This window comes from Ostrea edulis, chromosome 9 (genome assembly GCF_947568905.1).
Source record: "Ostrea edulis chromosome 9, xbOstEdul1.1, whole genome shotgun sequence".
Lineage (NCBI taxonomy): Eukaryota > Metazoa > Mollusca > Bivalvia > Ostreida > Ostreidae > Ostrea > Ostrea edulis.
The window spans coordinates 46,397,501-46,416,586 of record NC_079172.1 but is presented as its reverse complement, the minus strand read 5'-3'; the positions used below and the strand labels follow the sequence as shown (position 1 = coordinate 46,416,586).

The following is a 19,086-nucleotide window of genomic DNA, read 5'->3' as shown; positions in this document are numbered from 1 at the left end:
CGAGTATTCCTTAATTGTGACAAGACCTATCTGTGGGTATCCCACTCTACAGTATCTTATGCAGAAAGCTTTGTTAGCTCTTCTGAGCCGAAGGCTCAAAGAGCTAATCATATGGCCATATGTCTGGCGTGCGGTGTGCGTCAACTTTTTGGGAAAAGGGCTATATCTCGAGAACCCCTTGGCCAATTTTTGTCAAATTTGTCACAGGGTATCCTTGGCCCAAGGGCTTTCATTTGTACTAAAACTAGGGTTGTGACCCTTTAACAAGGGGAGATAATTAGGAAAATGCAAACAAAAGTAGTGGTTGCTAAAAAATCTTCTCAAGAACCACTGGGCAAATTATCACCAAACTTATGCATAAGGATGAGGATAGGTTGTAGATAAAAAATTGTTCAAGGCATCATCCTGGGGCAAAGGGTGCGTGGTCTCAAGGTCACTTCAAAGTTGACCTTAAATTTTTGTTTGTTAAAACTTTGATATTTTGCTTAGTATAAAGACTAGGATCATCAGATTTTGTCAGTTTATGCATCTTAGGACCTAATGTCATATTGTCTCAAAAGTAGGTCATGGTGACCTACTTTTTTAATTTCGCAGGTAATTATTATTAAATGGATTTTGATGCATATCTTGGACACTTTTGAGCCTATGGTCATCAGAAGTTGTCAGTTGATGAATCATGGGACCTTGAAGTGCATCATGTGAAAAGTAGGTCACAATGACCTACTTTCTGAATTTTATGGCTAATCATTTATGAATACATTTTAGGTTATTTCAGATACCGAGAGGTTTAGAATCATCAAACCTTGTAAGTTGATGCGTCTAGAGGCCTCGAAACATATTTATTTTAAAAAAGTAGGTCACAGTGACCTACTTTTTGATTTTTGCAGACATTCAAATTTCACATTTTCAATTTTAGATGCATATTTTGGACAGTATGAAAGCTAGGATCATCAAACTTTGTCAGTTGATGCATCTTGAGTCTTCATAGTTTGTTGACCTAAAAGTAGGTCACCGTGACCTACTTTTGGAATTTGACGGCTATATTTTAATATTTCAGATACTATTTGACTTACAATTATCAAACTTTATCAGTTGATGCATGTTGAGTCTTCATAGTGTGTTGACTAAAAAGTAGGTCACCATGACCTATTTTTGGATTTTGATGGCTATATTTGAATATTTCAGATACTATTTGACTTACAATCATCAAACTTTGTCAGTTGATGGGTCTTGAGTCTTCAGAGTGTGTCAACCAAAAAGTAGGTCACTGTGACCTACTTTTGGAATTTGACGTTAATATTTGAATATTTCAGATACTATTTGACTTCAATTATCAAACTTTGTCAGTTGATGCATCTCGAGTCTTTGGAGTGTGTGGACCAAAAAGTAGGTCACTGTGGCCTTCTTTTGGAATTTGACGGCTATATTTGAATACTATTTGACTTGTCAGTTGATGCATCTTGAGTCTTCAGTGTGTCGACCAAAAGTAGGTCACCGTGACCTACGTTTCGACAGTTGCATTTAAATTTTCAGGTACTATTTGACTTAACATCATCAAACTTTGTTAATTGATGAATCTTGGTTAGTGAGAATTTTTGCCTGTTCTACAATGTATCAGAAGAGTGATTCTAGGCTCATGGGCCTCTTGTTAAAAGAACCAACCAACCAGGAAAAGAAAACAAGAATGTGGGATTTGGCTGTATTATTTGTATTGATTAACATCTGGATCATTAACAATAGTGTCAGTAAGACAACGGTATGAAATGACAAATGATGCAAAAACACCTTTCAAAAGTACTGCATAACATCAACTACCACATACATATAATGCATCATGTTGATCTTTCAATGACGTACAACAATGCAAAATGTTTAGACCAGAGACAGCTGAGATTTGTTTCTGTCTCTTACCTCTGAGTTATTTCCCTGTATTGAGTTTAAGTACAGATTCCTTACTTCATGGAAGTAAAATTTACTACCGCAACCCATTCCAAACACAACTTGAAGATCATTAATAAGAAAAATTGTATATATTTCTTCTGGGTTTTTTTTTTCATTTATAACTGCATGATAATAAATTCCAATGATATTTATTACAATTGTTTTGATTGGATAAAAATAAAGCTGAACGAGAATTTACACATCTCAATAAATCCGAAAATGTGACGAATTCATACCTGCCTGAAATCAAATAACATAATACTCACAAACTTAAACATAAAAGTGCTTTGCACTTTTATTCAGTTAGTGAGTAAAATGTCCAGAGTTTACACATCAATAGATTCTTCAAAAAGAATGTTTAATCCTCTAATAACTCTTTACAGTGAATTACAAAACAGCTGTTGCACTGCAAAATTTTCCCACTGCTCTTCTAGTAGCTCTATAAGATATATACACATTTTGGTCTGTAGCAAACAAGTTCTACGCCATTTTATAATTGTGTATAGCTGTAAGACAAGCACAACTACTCTTTAATTTATACTTGGGGTTCATAACAGGTGCTCGCTTCATTGTTTTGAATTTTTGTTTGGTCATACATTGTAGCACCCCTATCCTATTCATGTTTGACCATAGAACCCCTCCCCATTTCGATTGAGTTGCATGGTGCTGGGGTTCATGTAAAATTCTACAAAAAATTTATGAGAGCTTCCTTCATATTTTGCTGGATTTCTTCATTCATGAAAAATTTACATATTGCACTCATTACACCAAGATTTAACTTCTTATGACACCATGTCACAAGATGGCAATTTAAATGTTTTGTGAATATTTGTATCGATCAATTTATCTATCATCGTAGCTCAGTGATAAAGTATTAGGTTAATGACCTGCAGATTCAGAGTTCAAATCTGCCAGTCTTTTGTCAAAATCTATTGAAATAAATTTTCAAAAATCATGTTTTTTTTAATCCAAAATTTACAATCTTCTGCCTTTATGACATATACATGTACACTCAATATCACACATGTCTTTTGTAATAAAATCACTTGTGCTGATTTGATAAACTCTTTCGAGGTGTAGTGAGTCACCTTAAGAAATAAAATGACATTCGAATCTACAACTTCATTACGTAGTGAAATGCAATTGATCATGCAAATCCTATACAGTGTCTACAGGACATTATGATAGATTTGTACATGTACAAACTGCATTTTACATCCCAATGAAGTTGCAGAAATATCATATACATTTACATTTGTGCCTAGCTGATGTGTAATGATAGTATGTACATGTATCTTAAAAGATGTGGTTACGACAGAAAAAAATGTTGATATGTGTTGCTGGATTATGACATTGGAAATTTAAATCATGCAGATTTACGACACCATAAATGTGTCACATGGCAAATTGCTGTTCATTTAAAATTTTAACATTGTTCCTGTAATTAATATTTTTACATTATGGAAAACATTTGCAAATGTAAATATATATGTAAAATTCCAATGTTGTTTATTACAATTGTTTTGATTGGACAAAAATAAATATATCGGTAAATCCAAAAAACACTATGTATTCATACGCGCCTGAAAACAATAAGCATAGTGCAGGGAAATTATTTAAAAAAAATTATATTGATAATTCAGTGAAGGAATTGGAATTATAAGAATCAAACACACTTTTTGAAGAATTTATCAATGGGTAAACTCTGGACATTTTATTCACAAACTTAACATAAAAGTGCTTTGCACTTTTATTCAGTTTGTGAGTAAAATGTGCAGAGTTTACACATTGATAAATTCTTCAAAAAGAATGTTTGATCTTATAATATCAAAACATTGCATTTGTAAACAATAGTATAGTAACCTTTTTTCTATGTATATGTACAACATATCTTATCTATCAATCAGCTAACATTAATTTTTCATATTTAATGTTAAAAGAATTCTCTAAAAATCAAACATTTTCATTTGCATATTTGACGGAGTTCCTAAATCATATGTACATCTTAATCATCAATTTTCATATTTGCTTACATGTAGAAATATTTTCCTAAGAATAAAAGAACTCTTAAAACTAATCTTGCCCTGCTCAGGACTCTTAACCTGAAATTTTCCAAGTCTTTTTTAATAAAATGTTATTCTTCTTCAACATCAAATTTAAAAGCCCCAGCACTCCAAATTTCAACTCCAGTGCCTATAATTGCAAGCTGATTGTGTACATACATGTACATATCCTTTTTTTCAAGCCAAAAGCAGAAACACCACAGTTTCTGACCTTTTTGTTGTCTTTCAAGAAATTATCATTCATGTGTGCATATGATTGTATTTTGCTGCCAAAATTTCAACCATTCAAATCATGAACCACACAGCAATATTCCCTGTACACACAAGCTACCAGAGAGACAAAGGATTTACATTGTTTATAAAGTACTTTTGTCACACCATTCATGACAATTTGCAAACATATAATATATGTAACACATTTACTTCACCACACACATAAAGATTTTCACATTTAAAACTTTCCACTCAAACACATACAATGTGAAAGTAAGCTCACTCTCCATGTCACACGTGTCTTACAATTAACGTCATACATAATCACAGATATCTTGCCTCGATGTCAACACACAAAAATTCATTCATGGTATATGATGTTCACTGAATCTAATTTTCCTTGCTATGTCTGAGATCCAACATACCCTCACAACAATAACTTCATCCATACACTCACACTTACACATGTAGACACATATTTGGATATCAATAAATATTTTAACAAGACTCCTAAACAGAGGCACTTCATTAATTAAAGTTGAATTTGAATTTAAATCCACTGCCTCCGAATGGGTTAAATCCTTCATGCCAGAAAGGCCCGCCCCCTTGCTGCTGTTGTTCTGGGTCTAATGGATCCTCACCTTCGTCAAACTTCCGTCTCTTTTCTAAACATACAAAATATATATAACGTTCATAAATTCCCAAACTATTGATACACAGTGCCCAGGTCAGGCCATCCATCAGATAAAGCTTGGTCAATTAATTGAACGATCAATTAATTACCGTAGTTTAATCATGATAGATGATGGGTATCGATGCCATTGCGTGCATTCCTATTATCATTCGACAATGATCATCCCGTGATTTAATGACACCAACCTCTTTATGAATATAATTTTTTTTTTAAAACTACCATATCCACACTGTAAATCTTAAATACATGTACTTAGAAAATACCTAGTGTACGGTCTCCTTACATTGCTTCAGAATACCAATATACTCTATAAATTGGACTCATTCTTCATTTTAAAAAATGTTTGCATAAAAAATGCTGTATATTGACTTTTACTAATTTATAAAAAATGACGAATTAATACAGTTTCATTAATAACATAACAGTGGTAAGTACTCAGTATTGTTCTTAAACTATCATCCTTCTTGATTTGTTTTTGATTAAACTGACATTAACACATTACATTCAAATGTCACAAGTTGTGATGCAAGAAAAAACTTCCAGCAGTATTGTGCTCACATAAGTTGAGGATAAACTTTAGAGTCAAAATTTCACTTCCAAAAAACTTACTTATAAGCAAGTCCTACATAGGGATAACGAGCGTTATTTCATAAGAGTGTGTTCAATAGACCTAAATATCTAGCCTAGCAACTAGGCTAGCCGTTATAATCTTGAACACCACCCTGTTAGTTCTGAAAAATGTGATGAATTAACATACGTACAGATGATGGAGACACATAAATCAGAAGAGCTCACACGAGCTTTACACTCTAAAGCTTGGGTAAGCTGAAACCCGATGCTATAAAACATCCACAAACCTGGATCTGTTAAAACTTCTTTGGCAGAGGCAATGTCGATGAACATTTTCTCCGCTTTAGATTTATCATCTCCATCATATTTATCAGGATGCCATATAGCTGCCAATTTTCTATAGGCTTTCAATATTTCTTTCTTTCTTGCAGTTCTGAAAACGAAAGATATTCCTTGTGAAAATATTGAAGATATAATCAATGATAATGGTACCTAACATGCTTCTTTGGTTATCAATCTCCCAGAATGCCATCAAGCAGACTGAAAAATGTCAGGTGTCAATACTGGTGTACATGTACAAGAGATTATGAAATAATTCCCACTTAACCGGTAGTCTACAAATAAATTCTTGTAGAATCCCCATGAAGTTAAGATACTTTGGAATACAATTTTCATGCAGAGAACCTTCCATAACATCTATTAAGATATTGCTAATTAATCCAGCATTTACAATAGCCTTGATATACAGTCATTTTCATTAATTTTGCAAATGAATGTTATTTAATCACCTGACCAATATGACGATTATCATAGTATTACCTTCTCACTCCTAAAATTTTGTAGTAGTCTCTCTTTTTGGATTGTTTCAGAAGTTTTTGTGCTCGATGTATCCCCTCCTGAGCTCTACGATTACCCTCTTCCATATTAGCTGCCCTTTGAAAGTCATTTATTGCTGAAACAGACATTTTCTGTGATATCAAAACATGTCTATATTGTACACCTTTCATCCAACCTTACTCTTTATATTCTCTGGAGTAAAATTCAAATGCTACAAAACTTATCGTAATACATAACATTATGCATAGTGCTGTGAACTCAAATTTATGAAGTGTATAGAATAATGGTTCAAGCTCCATTATGAAAGCCACATCCATAAAACAAAATGATTTTTTCATAATTCATGAAAATACCTTCATCCCACTTTTCACTGGCTAAATAAGCATCTCCCCGGTCCATTAAGGCATCAATATTATCTGGATCTCTATTCAGTAACCTGTTGCACATCATCATGGCTTCCTGAATATTGCCACCCTAAAAGTAAATTCAGACATAAATTCCCCATTTTTAACATGCTTTAGATACACTATCAATGTGATGGAATGCCGGTATCAACCTCTTTTTATATAACTTTATCATAAATATTACAGAAATATTCCATATCTGTAACTGGATTTTTGTGCACCCGTAATCAAAGATTTGGGGACATATAGTTTTTGGCCAGTTCATCTGTCTGCGGCAAACACCTTTAACATTGGTCACATCTTTTACACCATAAGAGGTAGAGCTTTCATATTTGGTATGTTTATTCCTTGTGGCAAGACCTTTCCATTGACATCTTTGACCTGGTGACCGTAACAGTTTAATATTTAGAAAATTCCAATACAAGCCACATCGTTCATATCGTAAGAGATATTGCTTTTATATATTTTAATAGCATGTGCATATCTTGTGAGATCTTTCCAAAGATACCAATTATGTTCGATCCATGGGCATATAGTGTTTGGCCTGTCCGTCTGTCTGTGGCAAAAATCTTTAACCTTGGTCACATCTTTTGCAACGCAAGAGGTAGAGCTCTCATATTTGGACCAGTCACAATAGCTCAGTGGTGGAATATTTGCTTTGTAAATGGAAGGTTGTGAGTTCAAGCCCTACTCGTGCCATGGCTGCATCAAATCTAGATAGGTAGTGATGCTCCTTTGCCAAACACTCTGCATATAGAAGTGAGAATCATGGGTCTTTTGGATATGACCTTAAAATGGAGATCCTGTGTAGCAGCAGGTGTTGGCATGATAAAGAACCCTCATTGCTACAGCCCTGAACACTAAGCATAGGTCTAAATTTGTGGTTCTTCACCTACAGCTGGTGACGTCTCAACATCAATGGGTGAACATTTTCACTATATGGCCATATCGGCCCCACCCAAGGGCCTCAACCCCTGACCCAGGAGACATGAATTTCAAAATTTAGAAAGAGAGCTTCATGGACATGTTTACTATATGGTCATATAGGCCTGACCAAGGGGCCATGAATTTCACAATTTTGAGAATGGGCTTTATGAACATCATAACCATGCATTTAGATTTCCTCCCACATCAGGGTTTTGGAAATGTGACCTTTTCCATAATATTTGGCCCCACCCATAAAGCCCTGGGGGTGGTAAGGTAATAAATTTCACAATTTATATTCTCTTTTCCTAGAGATGCTTCACACACAAAATGGTAACAATTAGCCTTGTAGTTTTCAAGAAAAAGTTAAAATTGTTAAAGGAAGACAACTGAAAAAGTAATAGGTCACCTGAGTGACTCAGGTGACCTAAAAAAAACACGATGCTATGATATTGTCCTGATTGTTCACATTTGATTTATCATCAATAATCTAAAGACCATTATCGATAAAATAATTAAATCAATATCAAATATTAAAAATCAATTATTATAGGATTAAACATTCTTTTTGAAGAATTTATCGATGTGTAAACTCTGGACATTTTACTCATAAACTCAATAAAAGTGCAAAGCAATATTTGATTCTTATAATTCCAATTCATTCACTTTATTAACAATTTCAAAAATTTGAATGATTTCGCCGCACTACGTTATTTGTTTTCAGGCGTGTATGAATCACGTTTTCGGATTTATTGATGTGTAAACTCTCGTTCTGCTTTATTTTTGTCCAATCAAAACAATTGTAATAAATAACATTGGAATTATTATTAAATAAGCATTCTTCATTGTGATTGTACATGTATGTTGTATGCTTCACAGCCAGCTTTAACATCGTTTATCTCTAAAATGTCACATGACACATCTTTATCACTGCATGGAATATCATTCGGTCATCCGACCCCCATTTTTAATGAATAATTAAATTTGAGTTCTAATGTTGTAACATTGTTATTGCATACATGTAATGCTACATATCTAAAAATTGGAATCAGACAGCTATTAGCAACAAACAATCAATCATCTGCAATAATCGTAACATCATCTGTTCTCACGGTGCTAATCGGTAATTCAGTCTCTGTTTCACTGAATGAGCACTACTTGGTTACACATACCTTAGCATGACAGTGACAGAGGAAAGATTGTCCCTTCAGCTGGTAGAACTCCTCGTCTGGCTCCGTCTTCATGAACTGTTTTGCTTTGTTCAAACACTCATCATACTGACCATTGACCTTGGCCTCTTGAGCTGCGTTGATTTGCTTCACTAGTTTCTTCACCTTTTTATAGTGTGGTTGACACTGTTTGTCATCTGGATCCAGCTTCAAACATTCTCTGATTTGACTGAAATGAAAACAAAACATTGCATTATCACATACCTGAACAGTAACCCTTGGACTACATGCAACAACTAATAAACCAAGGATTCCACAAAAGGCTTTCATTGAACTTGTTAATTAGCTGAAATCAAAATACGAGATAAAAACACCTTAACTTTATCAATCATTTTGAAAGGGACACTTACATCAGTGACTCCTCAGCTTCTCCAAGTTTGTAGTAGAGATCACTCATCTTATAAAACGCCGGTCTGTTGTCACTCCGCAGCGAGGTCGTTGGACGGATGTCACTGATGGCTTTGTAGTATTCACCCATCTGAATGTAACATTCTGCTCTAGTCTCGTGAAGGTTTGGATCCCATGGACATTTCTATTGATTTGTATAACAGTTATATAAGTACACATTGTAAGACAACTGTAATCAGTTTAATTACAGTGTTTGATGCCTATCTAAAAATGTTCATGTATTCCCACTATACAACATCTTCATAAGCCAAGTGTCCGATTCACTTACTATAATCTCATAGGGAGATGAGAGTAAGCAAATCGGACACTCGGCTTGCGAAGTTTACTGCATAAGGTCATTCTAACTTTGCTTCCTACATAGTCTTATCATTGTTACATCTTTAAGCATGCTCACTGCTGCCAAACAGGTCAATCCTCATAACATACAGTATTGACTGTCCATCTCCTTGACAAATAACAAAGAAATCAGGAGACAATTCTCCTATCAGGCCATCACTAAATCAAGTATGAGACTGAGGAGACAATACTCCTATCAGGCCATCACTGAATCAAGTATGAGACTGAGGAGACAATTCTCCTATCTGGTCATCACTGAATCAAGTATGAGACTGATATCATTCTTGTTCCGGACTATCATGTAAGAGGATATTTTAGCGGGATGCAAAATTAGCCTTTTTCAAATGAGGTAGTTATTTTAGTAATCCTCCTATTTCATACTTGAACAAGATGTGTTTGTGAAACACAAATGCCCCCGATAATGGACAATTCCAAAGATGGCCAAGGTCACAAGGACAAATATCTTGGTACCAATAGAAAGATCTTGTTACAAAAAATGCTCATGTGCAAGATGAAAGCTCTACTATTTACCATTTAGAAGTTATGACCTATGTCAAATTTTTAAAATTAGGTCAAATGCCAAGGTCAAAAGGTTTAGTAACCACGGAAAGGTCTTGTCACAAGGAATACTCATGTGAAATATCAAAACTCTAGCACTTACTGTTCAAAAGTTATTAGCATGGTTAAAGTTTCAGACAGAATGACAGACAGGACAAAAACAATATGTCCCCAGATTTTCGATCTTGGGGGCATACAAAATCAAAGTACTGAAAGTACTGAAAAGCGCTAAGCTGACGTCATGAATTCTGTCTGTAATGCTAATGAGCAGGAACAACAGTAAAAACAAGAGGCCCATGGGCCACATCGCTCGCCTGAGTCACCTTGCCTAATATTTAAAGATTTTTCCTATATATTCGTATGTAAAACTTTGATCCCTAATGTGACCCAAACCTACTCCCGGGGGCCATGATTTTTTCAAAATTGAATCTGGACTATGTCAGGAAGCTTTTATGTAAATGTAAACTTTTCTGGCCCAGTGATTTTTCAGAAGAAGATTTTTAATGATTTTCCCTAGACATTTGTATGTAAAACTTTGATCCCCTATTGTCGCCTCATCTTTCATGTAAATTTCAACTTTCCTGGCCCAGTAGTTTTTGAGAAGAAGATTTGTAAAGATTTTCCCTATATATTTGTATGCAAAACTTTTATCCCCCCTTCTGGCCCCATCCTGACCCCGGGTGCCATGATTTTTTACAAACTTGAATCTGTACTATGTTAGGAAGTTTTCATGCAAATTTACACTTTCCTGGCCCAGTAGTTTTTGAGAAGAAATTTTTTAAAGATTTTCCCTATAAATTTGTATGCAAAACTTTGAACCCCCCCCCCCCCCCCCCCCCCTGTGACCCAACCCTACCCCCGGGGGCCATGATTTTAACAAACTTAAATCTGCACTATGTCAGGAAGCTTTCATGTAAATATCAGCTTTTCTGACTCAGTGGTTCTTGGGAGTAAGATTTTTAAAGATATTCCCAATACATTTGTATGTAAAACTTTTATCCCCTATTGTGACCCCATCATACTCCCTGAGGCCATGATTTTGACAAACTTGAATCTGCACTATTTCAGAAAGCTTTCATGTAAATCTCAGCTTTTCTGGCTCAGTAGTTCTTGAGAAGATTTTTCCTATATATTTCTATGTAAAACTTTGATCCTCTATTGTGGCCCTATCCAACCCCCGGGGCCAGGATTTTAACAAACTTGAATCTGCACTATGTCAGGAAGCTTTCATGTCAATTTCAGCTTTTCTGGCCCAGTGGTTCTTGAGAAGAAGATTTTTAAAGATTTTTCCTATATATTTGTATAGAAAACTTTGATCCCCTATTGTGGCCCCATCCAACCCCCGGGGGCCATGATTTTAACAAACATGAATCTGCGCTATGTCAAGAAGCTTTCATGTAAATTTCAGCTTTTCTGGCCCAGTGGTTCTTTAGAAGATGATTTTTAAATGACCCCACCCTATTTTTGCATTTTTGTGATTATCTCCCCTTTGAAAGGGACATGGCCCTTCATTTGTAAAACATGAAAGCCCTACACCCAAAGATGCTTTTGGCTAAGTTTGGTTGAAATTGGCCCAATGGTTCTGGAGAAGAAGTCGAAAATGGTAAAAAGTTTACAGACGAACGGACGGATAGACGACAGACAACAGGCAATCAGAAAAGTTCTCTTTTTTGTTGGTCTATAGTAAATCAGTCAGGTCAATAGAATTTGAAATTATGGTAGACTAATTGTCAATCTAAAGTACAGAAAAGTAAGTTTTACAAAATGAAACTCTACCAAGCACATCTTGTGTTTTTTGTGTGGGCTTTACAATATGCTCTTTTGCAGTTTCATGAAAATAGAATCATAATGATTATAGAGCATACTATATAGTCTGAAATAGTTTCCCGTACTGAAGAATACCTCTATGACTTTTCCTAAAATTTCCACAGCTGCAGGCAACTGACCATGTTCCACCAACATGTATGCTTCTTGAATGTCCCCGCGAAGATCAGCTATTGCATTCATTTGAGAATAAGCTTCATCATTACGACCTCTCTCTAACTGGATAAAAGATTATTTTATGTTAACAATACTTGTATTACATTAAAGATTCAATATTATTGTAAATTAATTGTGGATTATAACAATGCTAACTCACCACTGCAGCAAAGTCTTTCTCAGCATCATCCATCTTCCCTTGCTTCAACAATACGTTTCCCCGTTGGATTCTTGCCTAGTAAGAGAAGAAATATACCACTAATCTACTATATAAGCTGTCATCATATTAAGGGTCAAACATTTACAAAAAAGTGTAAATGTTTAAACGATCAGTAATTATAATGAAACACTTTCGTTTAAATGAGAAAGTATGGAGGGAGTATCAAATATGAAAGAATTAAGAGCTCATAAAATACCTTTTCATTTTAAGCTTTTGTAGTTTTTGCATTTTGAGTTTGTTAATTTTTTTTTTAATTTGTGATTGAATAAAAGGCATTTGAGTTACAAATGTTACTCAATCATCAATGACTCCATTGATAGCATAATGATCATACACAAAACATTCATTTGTTAAATAAAACCTTACAATGATAGACCTTTAAAATCCAAATAAATAAAATTGTGCCATAACCATCACTTTGTGAAGAAGGGAAAAAAATTGTGAAAACTATATTTTAAATGTAAAACTGTACTAACACATGCAATTCATTATCAAATTATTTATTGATCAAAAAAATATTGGGTTTAACAAATTTATGGATATTGTTATTTCTGGTAGCAACTTTCACTTATAATTACTTTTGGATGATTTTCCCCAATAAACATGATAAAGACAGGGTAAAACAACTGAAAAAGATAAATTTTATTCATTAATAGTAACCTTTGTTTACACAGTTACTCAGTTTGTTAACTTTTAGAGGATTTAAAAACCGTCATCATTTAAACCTGTAATTGTTTCCCTCTTACAGTCTCAAATGTACCTATCTAAAAAAATATATATATATAAGATATTTCTATAATTTGTAAAATCAATATATGCATTGTTTTAAAATAACACAATTGCACTTGAGTGAAATTTGACTTACAGCAGTAAAGTCTGGCTTGAGTTCAATCACTTTTGTAAGATCTGGCAAAGCTGACTTAGATTTTCCTAAGGCTAGAAAAACTGTTGCTCTTCTGAAGTAAGTAAGATAGTTGTGTGGGTCTCCATCTGAAGATGACGAATAAAAAATATTAATGTCAATACCAAATAGTGATGAAACGATTGTTGATCGTTTTTGGCTCTTCAATTCCAATTATCAATTCTATTTTTCATAGTCGATTGTCGCCTGTGCACTAATTAGTATCTAATCCGAAATTCATCTGACTGTTAATCCCGCTTTTATATGGAGACATGTACAGGGGAGAGTTAGAGTGGACTCCATATTGAAAAGTGGGAATTCAGTGACACCAGCTAGTGTGTATACTGCACATATCCATAAAACTAAATAGAAATAACCCCAAAAATAATAAACATTTATGAAGTACATGTAAATACCGATTATAGCGATCACTGATTGATACAGTTCTTCCGATTATGACAATGAAATTTTCCCGATTTTTCAACACTAATAGCGAGCCAGTGCAGGGCGCTGGCTCGTACTGCAAGCTCTAATGACTAGAGCGTGGGAAATAATCCGAGCTAAATCTCAACCTCTAACAAGATTTTTTTTTTGACGCCAATCCCAGAAGTCCCTCGTACAAAATGGCGGATGGTCCGATTCGTAAAATAATAATAAAAAAAATCTTTGAAGTATTACAAACCTTTCTTATTTGAAAGGAAAGGATGACAATCATATTCTTCCCCCTTTCTTTTTCTTTTTAAAATATAGTCTAAAGAAATGTAAACAGTCACGTCACAACTACCAGGCTACGTCACAACACGCTCGTTGCATTTCCCGCTAAACTGGTTCCTACATTGGCGAGAAGAGCAAGACAGTAATCCTAATCAGTTTTCCTTGTTTTCAATATAAATTTTTTGAAAATGTATTCATATATGCTGCGCTCGCCCCAACGGTCACGCCGTAATCATATTACCAATTTCTACATTTTAAGAGAAAGAAAGAAACTGACCAACTGCCGAGTGGTAGTGTTGTAACGCCTCTGCTAGCTGTCCTGCAGCCAACAATTTCTTCCCCATCTCCAAATGCTGTTCCACTTCCGTGCTACTGATAGCATGTGATCCTGGTAAAAACAAATTTGTTTTCTTTATTTTCATTCTTAAAAAATGAAAGCTGCAACATATATCTGAGAAAACTCGAACTATTAAAAAAAAAGTCAGAGGAAATTCAAGACATACCTTTGAGGTAAACATCAAGCAAAAGAAATATAAATAAGGATTTGGTGAAAATAACAACTCCACCAATGTTCATATCTGTAATTTTTTCCTCAATCATGATATAAAATTCACAGAAACATCACGCAAACTCTCAATAATCAACCTGTCTATTACTTCGCCACTCTTCTCTACTGAAAACAAAATTGCAACTCGTGGTCTACACTGATTGGTCAACATGAACTTCCGGTTGATTCGGTTTTAAAAAATAATTAATTCGTTCATGAAGTAACCAATAGATGATATACACGTTGACGTAAGAAATTGTCCATCAAAATAAATGTTTCTCTGTTTGTTTTACATCGTATTCGACAGATTTTCTTCCATATAGGTGCATAATCACCTTAGACAAAATTTGACCAATGCATGAGGCTCGGTGAGTGTACATTTGACACCGAACCTCCGTTTTGAAGGTTACACCCAAAATACCCGTGACTTTCACTTCTAATGACAGGCGTTTGGCAAAGGAATACACACGCGTGTACGTCTCTAACTATTTAAACGCGGCGCCGGGATAGAGAATCGTACATAGGACCTCCCGATTGCGGCCTTGAATGAAGTGTTGCGGGAGAGGGAGAGATTTTAATTACCAATTTGGGGTCCAACATATTGGGCATGACATCCAAAAATATGTACATGATTATAAACATGTACAGCAAAGTTAAGTTAATTAATTCCAGCACCAGTAAAATGGTTCATATAACAATTTACCGTGAGTTTCATATTCGACATAGAACAACGAATTTCAGCGAACTTTCGGAAACATTCAACTCTATATAAGTAGTCCAAATCAAGTAATATGAAAGAATATTAAAATCTAAAAATCTACTAGAGAAATCTACATAGATGATTAATTTGAGAGTAGACACTACTAGTATACAGGAGTGGATAGACTTGACGTAAAAATATGTCTGAAAATGCGCTTTTTATGATACCTGCAATTAATTCACCATGGTGTTGAGAACTTGAAAATCAGTGTCGGCCCTCCCCGTTTAGAAAAAAAATTGTTAAAAGAAGCAGTAATTTTTTTTCCAGTCTCAAAGAAATAAATTACAAGATCTTTTGATTTATTGTAACTTTTATTGCGAAAACTTATATTCTATCCCCCCCCCCCCCCCCCCCCCCATCCGGCTTACAATTTGTGTCATTTGGCTGAATTTCACCTCATTAAAAACGGCAGAAAATAGTAAAAATTACTACATGGGTGACATATTTCAAGCCCTGTAAAATCAGCAGCTGGAGTCAGGACCTATGGATGCCGACCCCCTGTCTCATGAAGTTGCGCCCCTATCTAACTTCAATATTCGTGGATCCGTCTCTATAAATGACGAATGTAGGAATTTACATTCCCGTAAAGACATCAGTCTAAGTGGGGGTTTTTAGGGCCCCGGCGGGGAGTTGATGCGGCTTCAAAATTGTATAAAATTCTTTACAAATAAATAAATAAATGAATAATAAACAAATATTTAAAAAAAAAAAAAAAAAAAAAAAAACTATTCCGCCCAAACTTAAAAATCTTAAATCATGAGTGGGGTTTTCCTTTACACATCGGGAAAAACTACTTTAAATCGTGAGGGGTTGGGGTAGTCACCCAACATACACGTATCTTACTTTGCATGATAAATCAAAGGGGCTAAGCCCGTTTTGGGCCCGAACTCTGTGATACCATAAATTTAGCCCCTGTGTGATAAATTAACTAACCTTGCATGTAAAAATAACGGGAAATGAACGTTGTCATAAAAGAACCACCCCACCCCCCTCGATTATACGTATTTACCTGGGCCTGTCCGTACAAACCTTTGGCCCCATACCTTATTCCATTACATGTGTTGATTTAAAAAATTATAAATATAGAAAACGAATTTATTTGCTATCCATCGTCTTACTAGGGACATAGTATAAATCAATCTGATTAAAATCAGCTCCTTGATCCGCTCCTTTATTTATTTATTAATGTCGCTACACGAGGAGCGGACCGAGGAGCTGATTTTAATCAGATTGAGTATAAATACAACTAACACGATTTTTTAAAGCCAATTTTTGTCCAAAAAATGTATCTAGCACTAAAATTACACTAAAACCAAAAACATGTAGTCTGTGGTGTAAATACGTTTGTAGATGTCTTGTAAATTATTGTTATTTAATGAATGTGTCATTCTGATTTTCAGATTTTCATTACCTATATTATATATGTATAAAAATACTCGTGAGGTCAATTAAATAAGGATGTAAAGAGCACTAAAAATGACCAACGACAGGAACAACGGTGAATTCAATGTTGTTGGTGCATGTCGTTGGTCATTTTTAGTGCTCTCTCTCTCTCTCTCTCTCTCTCTCTCTCTCTCTCTCTCAATATTTCTACGCCCCCTCAAAATCTGCACGATTTTACTTTTCCTGTTTCATCTAATATATATATTGTCAATATTTATACAATTCCTAGACATGTAATAGGGGTGAAACGACACAGTACCTTCTCGATTCGATTTTCGATACCGTGGTTTTAGTCTCGATTCGATGATTTTCGATTCGATACAATAGCATGTAATAAATTCTTTATAATGCTAAGATTTTTATGTGTCATTGTACTTATTGTTCTCTGCAAATAAATTCAACATAATATAAGAGTTTAACACAATTTACTTAAAATTAGATCCTATGATCTGCTCATCTAATATCGCTAGACAGTACTTACTTAAATGTTTGAAACCTTAGTGCCTGTGTTTTGAACGGCGGAATACGGCCTCATGTCACTGGCAGTGAAATATCCGATGATCCCTGGTAATCTAACAATACTCCTATGGCGTGCATGTTCTTTTAAACTTTAGAAGCTAATATATAATATATATATATATATATATATATATATATATATATATATATATTGAAGGGGATCTGAGACCGCCTTTTAAATAAGGCTCAGGGCCGGGCGTTCCCGGGAGTTCTTGGGTTTATAAAAAAAATTATAGGGTTTGAAATATATTTCCTATGTAGTAATTTTTACTATTTTCTGTCATTTTTAATAAGGTGAGATTAATAAAATAACGCAAATTTTAAGGGGTTTTCAGAAAAAATGTTGGGGGGGGGTGTGCCTCCTTAAATCCGCTACTGCATGCGTTGCAGGACAATAGCATATGTGTGTTTTAACAATTTCTGTAACATGCCAATAATTATTTTCATGCTTGAGTGTGATTTATTCATTTATGATTTATAATTATATAATCAATATAATGAATATTTTCATTAATTTTGTATACCTGGTCCAATGGATATACATGTCTACTGAAAATAAACATACCGCTGTACGTTGAAATTTCAAATTCAAATGCATTCGATAAGATATTAGTACCAATAAATCAGTAAAAATTCGTGTTGAGGTTTTATTTGATACGATACAATGTCAATATACTATAATGTGTAAGTGGGATTTGCAAAAAGCAAGGGTATAAACATATTCTGGTTTGATTAGTAGTATCAATATCTATATGGTCACGAAAAAACATTATATAATTTTTATCTGGATTCATATACTGATTTAGATATCAATTATAAAAACAAAGCTGCATAGTTGGGGGGTAGGGTGGTTCTAATGAGTCTGATGAAATTAACAGAATAAAAGAAAGAAACCCATATTTACATTCAAACTAGATGTACTTCAAAATGAATTCATTTCTGCTCTGACTGAAACCATGTTTCTAAATTTTCGGGAACGAATCTTGCATACAAAATAATTAATAGGGGAACACATAAATTCGAGCTCCTTTGGGTTTAATGAAATGTATATATTCACCTATCTTTCAACACGAATTGAACTTGTGTAAATGTTATATTATCAGGCACGAATACAGGGGGGTGGGGGGTGGGTGGGGTTGCTGGTCTGTCCTCCCCCACCTTTTTGACTATTTACCCTCTAACATACAAAGTCAGTATTTTCTACATGAAAAGTTCCAAACAATTTTTTTTAATTTCTAATCATGAATTCAGTTACAAGCATCAACTCCTGAAAGTTCATAAATGTAGGGAGATATTATTGTTATTCTATTTCCATCCAATATTTTCCCAAGTTCTTTAGTGAAAGTGCGTCAGTAAGCGGTGAAAAAACTACTGAAGTGATTTGTGTATATTCTGATTACACGGTGGACGGGGCTTTCTTGTCAATCATAACATCATTTGATTCATTCATGCTTGGCTAACAACGCAGTCCCAGGGACTGCTTTCTAGATCAGTCCCATTTTTTGAGAGAGCAGTCCCCGCGACTGCTTTCTGGGACTGCTTGGGTGTCAGGTTGGGTCTGGTTGGTATTGTATCCGACCAGATGCTCAGTGTATATGTACGTGCCTGATTAGATTCTTGATTTCTATAAACTGTATAAAAAAAAATTAAAAAAGAAACCCACCTGACCAGACAAGTATTCAATACATGAAAAATTTTCGACTCTGATATCTCCCCTGATTGAAGACATCGTGATGGGCACGGGCGAAGTGTGTCGCAGTCTGTATATTGGAATCACAACGTTTTGTAAAGTTCTGTCGAGATACACTGTACAAATGGAGTTATG

The 19,086-nt window shown here is 34.7% G+C and overlaps 1 protein-coding gene across 1 annotated transcript; it reads right to left on the bottom strand.

Annotated features, from left to right (window-relative positions):
• Positions 1 to 1,692: 1,692 nt before the first annotated feature.
• LOC125658291 (dnaJ homolog subfamily C member 3-like) lies at positions 1,693 to 14,721 on the bottom strand. The gene is made up of 11 exons (XM_048889510.2): positions 14,496 to 14,721; positions 14,270 to 14,380; positions 13,243 to 13,367; positions 12,318 to 12,392; positions 12,080 to 12,220; positions 9,226 to 9,407; positions 8,819 to 9,044; positions 6,672 to 6,792; positions 6,301 to 6,433; positions 5,769 to 5,914; positions 1,693 to 4,882 (listed from the first exon to the last, which is right to left on the bottom strand). The coding sequence occupies exons 1-11, from the start codon at positions 14,590 to 14,592 to the stop codon at positions 4,746 to 4,748; spliced, it is 1,494 nt and encodes a 497-aa protein (XP_048745467.1). The 5' UTR covers positions 14,593 to 14,721; the 3' UTR covers positions 1,693 to 4,745.
• Between the last annotated feature and the right edge of the window lie 4,365 nt (positions 14,722 to 19,086).

Bases quoted from the DNA above. Each gene is read 5' to 3' on its own strand.
- LOC125658291 (XM_048889510.2), bottom strand. From the start codon at position 14,592: ATGATTGAGGAAAAAATTACAGATATGAACATTGGTGGAGTTGTTATT. The intron at 12,393-13,242 runs GTAAGTCAAATT...TTCTCTTACTAG, and splicing joins TCAAGCCAGACTTTACTGCT to GCAAGAATCCAACGGGGAAA. The intron at 6,793-8,818 runs GTATGTGTAACC...ATTTACTTTTAG, and splicing joins TCTGTCACTGTCATGCTAAG to GGTGGCAATATTCAGGAAGC.